Source organism: Gymnodraco acuticeps, unplaced genomic scaffold (genome assembly GCF_902827175.1).
Source record: "Gymnodraco acuticeps unplaced genomic scaffold, fGymAcu1.1, whole genome shotgun sequence".
NCBI lineage: Eukaryota > Metazoa > Chordata > Actinopteri > Perciformes > Bathydraconidae > Gymnodraco > Gymnodraco acuticeps.
Window position 1 is genome coordinate 867 of NW_022991370.1, and position 7,118 is coordinate 7,984.

Genomic DNA, 7,118 nt, shown 5'->3' on the forward strand with positions numbered 1-7,118 from the left:
AATCATCGCGCGCTGCTGATTTCTCCAGACAGGTCTCTGCGCGTTATGGGCAAAAGCTACAGTGAAATTAAATGAAATTATTTATTGTGTGTGCATATGCTTTAAATACATCCTTCACGTTAAATGTGCAAGAGAGAGAAGAGGACATACATGTTGTCTGGACCTTGAAAGAAAAGGAAAATGTCCCAATACAACAAATAAAAAGGGACGATCTTTAAAACCCGAAACCTCATGACTACCTTTACACTGAACAAGGTGACTTTAATGACATGTTAACACATAACTGTGTGAGGTTAGTTGAAAGCAATAATAATACGTTTAAATAAAAAAATGTTAGGTTCAACCTATGTGAAATCTGTTGACATTTAATCAAAGTCAATGTTCCAGTGTATTTATGTTAGCAAAACAATTCGTACTTTTGAGACAAAGAGAGGAGGATAGAGAAATTATATTTTTAGACATTTATTTAAATTTCTATGAACTATTTACAAATAATAGGAAGGTAGACACTGAGGAGGCAAAAGCAGAGACACTGAGGAGGAGGTAACACATGTTCAACAATAGCATCATTGTTAGCATCATCATCATCATATAGAAACTGATCTTTGGAATGTAAATAAAATAACATCAATTGAGAAACACTTGCAGAATAAAATATCTAAAACAAGGTGACAGACAGAGGAAGGGGAGAGGGCACGGAAGACGAAGTGTGCGCGCATTACATGTGCGGAGAGAGGACAAAGAGCAAGAAACATACAAATGAAATCCATTCAGACATGCAACAAAAGGCTCCTTATTTTTCTCATTCCCCTGGCTACAATTAAATTATATTTTAAACATTTCCACATGCAAGAAATGAATAGTTTGTATTGCAGGTAATAATATTATAATCACACATTTAAAAAATATATAAAAAGCTCGAAAAGCTGTCACTTCATTGAACGAGAAATAGAAAATAGAGGACCAAAAAAAACATTAAAAAATATATAAGTACAACTGAGGTAATAGGTACATTCTATAGTGCTGCGTGTATAATGTGTTTTATTAGTACCAGGATTTTGGTTTGAATATTAGTGTTTATGCGGCTTTATAACCCTGTTTGATTGGTAGTGAAGATGTTTTCATTTCACTTGAATTCCCTGTATATTACATCACAACATGAACAATAAACGGACCACATGAACTCTCCTTATCGTCCTCAGCATCATTTACAATCAACACTGAATTCAAAAATAACTAGAAGAGAAATTTGAAAAGCTATTGTTCTCATTCAACAAAACAAAAATAATTATAGCAGCAAGACTGAAAACTGCCTGCTGTCAGATTGGATCATACCGGAGGTAATATTTGATGTTAGAGTAGGTACTATAAGCGCGTGTGTGTGCGTGCGTGCGTGTGTGTGTGTGTGTGTGTGTGTGTGTGTGAGAATACTTCTCTTGACGAAACGTGAGTTCCATTTATCACGCGTGCGTTGGTGAGGGGGTAGTGGTTGTGTGGGGGGGGGGGGGGGGGGGGGGGGGCAAGGGGGGTAATGGGCAGAGCCGCGGTTCACCCCTTTGCTTTGTACCCGCAGAGTAAACATGACAAATGGGGCCCAAGTTTGGCATGATTAAAGATGAAAACGAGGATCCATCTTCACCAAAAAAGAAGAAAAAATAAATCTCGGGTTGAGAAAATAAAAATAAACCACACGCACGAGGGCACGTTATCCTGAGCCTATCGTGAGAGGAAGAGAGAGAGGAGTTTAACACAAATAAGAAGATAGACATAAAAAGCAGGGGGTGGGGGCAGACAGAATAAAAGCAAAGAAGCGGCCGCGTCATTTTCTCAGTTTGTTCCTTCGCGTACTTTTGTTCATTTCATGTTTTGTGAATGGGAACACTCCCCCCACCCCTCCCACATCATAACGTCATATTATAGTGTGTAACATCATGCGGCAATGACATCCCTCTCCCCTTCCAGAGCAGGGGCGTTATTCCGGTCAAAAGTGCAGGCTCCGGTGCCGCTGCGGCGTTCAGTTTGGGAACAAAAAATCTGACACCGGGCCACAGAACCGGGCTGCAGGGGCCCGGGGCGGCTCTAGGATCCGGTCAGAGCCTGGGAGTTTGTATTGCTGCTGGCTCCGGAGCGGACCTTGGTGTTGGGCAGCTTGTGGTCCTTCTTCCATTTCATCCTCCGGTTCTGGAACCAGATCTTGATCTGCCGCTCCGAGAGGCACAGCGTGTGCGCGATCTCCACCCTGCGCCTGCGCGTCAGGTACCGGTTGTAGTGGAACTCCTTCTCGAGCTCCAAGACCTGCTGGCGCGTGTAGGCCGTCCGCGAGCGTTTCAGCTCCCCCCCTGAGTAGTTCGCGTTCACTATGGGAATAAAAGAGCGTCACAATATTATTGTCTTGAGAATAAAAACACCATGCAATCACGTCCAAAATATAGCATAATAATAATAATTAAAATATATATAATAATAACAACAACAACAACAATATGTAGTAAAGCAATTATTAAGCTGAGCTAAAGCCATGTTTTCCACAGTGCAACATTATAATGGGAATTAAAAAACAAAGACAGGGGTTGTCAGCACAATATTGGCTTGCACTGAATACTATTGTTTTTGATCTGGCTTATATTTTATATTATATCAGGGTCAGTAAACAGGAAGCGACACAGTGGCCAGATGGTAATTAAAAAAACAGCAGATAAAGCCACATGAAGAAATACAAATGCATTATGAGCATGAGCATTATGAACACACTGCAGAGTAAAAAGGCTGCAACCTTGACATCATCTGTAATGATAGCAGTCCTCTTTAACCCTACCACAAATACATGTCCGCATGCAACTGTTCCAGACGATTTTAAACTACAGATTGTTGACTCTGCCTTCGCAGTGAACATGTTGTCAGGTGTCAGTGAAGGCCCTGCGGCGGTGTGAATCCTGACGCTGTCCAAATGTTGTGATTCGAAAATGGGGAGCCATGCAGGGACGCATTTCCGAAAGCTCATATATTGTCTTGCAGTTTTGACACATTCGTGCCAAAAAATCCCGTAAAAATCTAAATACGTCAAATCAGCCAGAAACACACGCAGTCCGGAGCCTTTTCTTTCAGTGGTTGAAAATGAAGGTGTTGTCGGGAGGGGAGGGGGGGGGCTAAATCACCAACTGATTCAACAAATAGCCTACCCAAAGCAAACACTTTGCAATGGAATCCGATGTCTAACACATGGCAGCTAACCGCCAAGGTTAAAATGCAAGAAATTGTTTTTTTTCTTACCGAGTAAACAGCCGGGTGCAGTGAACCCATCACGGTGCCTTATAAACGTTTTGTCGCCCCGCGAACGCGCGCTCGGGTTCTCCCAACAAGCAATAGGCAGCGAGTCTATTAGAAGCTCACCGAGAGCCAGAACAGGCTGCAGCTCTTCGCTTTTACATTAGTGTTTTACGGCCGGCTCCATAAACATGGATATTTCAGCTGCCATAAAACTTTCCCTCCCCTGGAACAACGAGTGGGGAAGAAGGGCTCGACAGAGTAAAGTACACCGTTTATACAACCAGGCCACTTAAAATCAAATTACCAAAGCATAAAAGCTAACTTATGGGCTCGCTCTGAGTTGTCATAAGGCGAGGAATTAGAGCCTGAGATCGGACTTCAAAAGGCACCTCAGCGGAGAGGTGTAATAAAAATTTATGGAGGGTGTAATTATATTGGTCCTGCAAACAGACGACCGTAAATCTCGACCCAAGGGCTACTCTTGTACTTCTAGCAGAGAAACGGTGAGAGGGGAAGCCGTAGATTGTGACGGTGGACACCTAGCTGACTGCACAAAGCAGCAGCGAGGGGAGAGAGAGAGGGGGGAGAGAGGGAGAGAAGTTTGCACTTACCGATGTTTACATGGACTTTTTTCATCCACGGGTACACGACGGGGTCCTTCCGAGTGCTAGTAGGGGACGAAGTGCTGTGGCTGTTGGGCGTTTGGCCGCAAGAAGACGCGGGCGGAGGTGGGCTGGGTGTCACCGAGTCGCAGCGGTGGCTGAGCTCCGGGACAGGAGTGGCGTGTAGTCCGGTTGAGGGGAGGACGTGACCCCGGGGAGACATCACCACCGAGGCGGGCTGTCCCGGGCGATGGCATTGCGTGTACGGCGGCTCCACTCGCGGCTGGTGGTGGTTCTGGGAGGGCTGTGAGTGGTACAGGGAGTCCGGCTGGAAGGCAGCGGGCTCCTGCCTCTGGGAGCTGTAATAGTCCGGAGAGTGGTTGGGCAGATAGTCGCTCTGAGAGTACTCCTCGCAGGGTGGGAACTTCGGGTCCACATAGTTGGAGTTGATCAAATAGGAGCTCATGGCCATTAATGTCAGTCTTTTTGTGGAATTGCACCTACTCGGAAAATATATAACTACAATTTATATCTCATCCCTTTACTCTTCGGTTATTCCTGTTCCGTTGAACCCTCCTACTTTTCTGTCAAGTGAACAAAGTTAAGAAGCCACGTGACGGCGCTCGGCCAATGGCGCGCCCCCGGGACGGACCCCGGATAAGGAAATGGGATTAAGCATATACACGGGCCCCCGCACGCGCATCATCATATGGCCTCAGTTTATGGGCATTCGCAGTCTTTACAAAACTCTCCCTCTCCGGGCCCTCTCTCTCTCTCTGTGTATCCCTCCGCCACAAATCGGAACGCACGCCGTCCTAACCAGAATCACAACAAAAGCAAAGCGCGTCTGACAAAATCCGCGCACGCAAGGACACCCACGAGCAACAGACAAGTCCTCCCTTAAGCAAACCTTCCCCTGTTATGCGTCTGGCTGCAATTTCAAAAAGAAAAAAAAGAAGCAGCGAGGAAAGTGCTCGGGGGGAATTAAAGTGGCGCCTGCACCACCCTCTGTGTATATATTTGGTGTGTGTGCTCGCCAAAGCTTTCTCTTTTTTCTTCTTCTTTTAAATCCCTAATAATGGGGAGTGTGAGAGTGGCCCCGCGCCGCCACCCAGCAGCAGCAGCACGATGTCAGAGATAAATCTGGTTTGTTTAGGATCGATAGAAAATTCATCAACTAATTCAGGTTACACGGCCTTCTAAATCACCAGCAGACCTCTGCATTAGGAATCCAGCACCGGCTCGAAAGCAGTCCTCTTACACGCGCACATTTCACTTTTAAAACTCCCCTTGCATAGTAATCCAGTCGCCCGCTGCCGTGCATGAATAAACAGGAACGGTATTAACATCACAGGCATGGCAAGTCCATATTACACATTCACACTGGGTGCCGGCATTTGCCCTTTAGAGATACAAGTCGTTGTTTTTCCTCCAAAAGGAAATGAATCTCCCAGACCATGACGCATAACCGGGTAACACACAGGGACAGTATTTATTCTGTACAGTATGCAATGGTATACATTCTGTTATATCTTATATATATGCACATTGTTCTTTTTCATACAACTACGACCATTTGGTCCATTGAACTATTTTACTGCATGTATTTTCCTTTTATTTCAAATATGTCATATGTGGCATAGTGAGAAGAGCCGCGGGGACTTTAGATTTACATTGCAAAACTACACTTCAGTTGTACATAAATATATAAAAGGCTGTATGTATGTATGTATGTATGTATGTATGTATGTATGTATGTATGTATGTATGTATGTATGTATGTATGTATATCCAGTATATATATATATATATATATATATATATATATATATACATACATACATACATACATACATACATACATACATACATACATACATACATACATACATACATACATACATACATACATACATACATACAGCCTTTTGATCCTTTTAAGGGCCTACATCCATTTTTTTAAAGAGAAAAATAGAATAGTGTAATATACATTATGTTATATTCACACACACACACACACACACACACCACACACACACACACACACACACACACACACACACACACACACACACACACACACACACACAACACACATACACACACACACACACACACACACACACACACACACACTCACACACACACACACACACACACACACACACACACACACACACACACACACACACACACACACATACACTTCGCCTTCTTAGATACAGTAGGCTAGTCGAGCGCATCATTTTTCAACAGGGCGCATAATAAATAAAAAAGAGTCCAATTCAACCGGAAGTGGCCTTTAAAACTGCACGACTGTTTGATGACCGAAACAATTAACATGGACAAAACTTGGGAGTTTTAATCACTCTGGGGGAGAACAGACACACAATAACAGTCGCTTCAAAATCAAATAATCACCAATAAACTCGTCACATATATTTGCTGAAAAGTGATTGGGACTGATATTCTAATATGAAGCAGCGATCCGTATGATAGCAGCTCTCTTCCTCGTGTTGGATCCATCGCTGCCGTCGTGTTTAAATCCACTATATACTCCCCTAGAAGCGAATTTGTGATTGTTTCAATGATTTTTACACAAATCCGGATCTACAGGGTAGATATAGAAGACAGCGGCTCTCTGGAGGCGCGCGCTCACTCCGTCGATAGACTCTTATTGCTTTCATAAACCCCCTGTCAAGGCCATGCAGGAATATTTCCATCCATCTGTACTGTTCTGACCCCTGACCCCCCTCACTGCTGGGGGGGAGATCTGTGAGATGAAGTTATACTTTTCTGACACTTCCCACAAGGCAGAGTGACGATCAAAAACAAATAAATTATTTTTTGAAGTGAATTAAAGTCACCTTTTAAACAATGTTACTATATGCAGCTTTAAATGGAAAACGGCTAAATACATATTAAAAATAAATGAATAAAGACATATTTTTCTTATTTATAACTTATTTGGTGTAATACGCATTGGATTATTACCTTTTTGCACACTTAACTTGTAACAATAACGAATGTACGTAAAAATGCACAAAAGATTCAAGGCTCATTTTGTAAAATAGTATTAATAATACAATATTATTATGTTGCCTATTGAATCTCTTTTTTTATCAATTGAATTTCGTTTAAAATAGAAGTGTTATTCAAAATAAAAGTACAACAACATTCCAAAGCTTTCCATCCAACCACACAATATTTAATTAAAAGTAAAGTTGTAATCATCCAAAAGAGGAATCA

At 42.8% G+C, this 7,118-nt stretch overlaps 1 protein-coding gene across 1 annotated transcript; it reads right to left on the minus strand.

Moving 5' to 3' along the window:
• Positions 1-446: 446 nt before the first annotated feature.
• Positions 447-5,563, minus strand: hoxb4a (homeobox B4a). The gene is made up of 2 exons (XM_034240710.1): positions 3,879-5,563; positions 447-2,357 (listed from the first exon to the last, which is right to left on the minus strand). The coding sequence occupies exons 1-2, from the start codon at positions 4,339-4,341 to the stop codon at positions 2,080-2,082; spliced, it is 741 nt and encodes a 246-aa protein (XP_034096601.1). The 5' UTR covers positions 4,342-5,563; the 3' UTR covers positions 447-2,079.
• Positions 5,564-7,118: the final 1,555 nt, after the last annotated feature.

What these genes read in the sequence shown, in the direction of transcription:
- hoxb4a (XM_034240710.1), bottom strand. Translation starts at nt 4,341, where the DNA reads ATGGCCATGAGCTCCTATTTGATCAACTCCAACTATGTGGACCCGAAG. An exon ending in AAAAGTCCATGTAAACATCG is followed by an intron (nt 2,358 to 3,878) that starts GTAAGTGCAAAC and finishes TTATTCCCATAG; the next exon opens with TGAACGCGAACTACTCAGGG.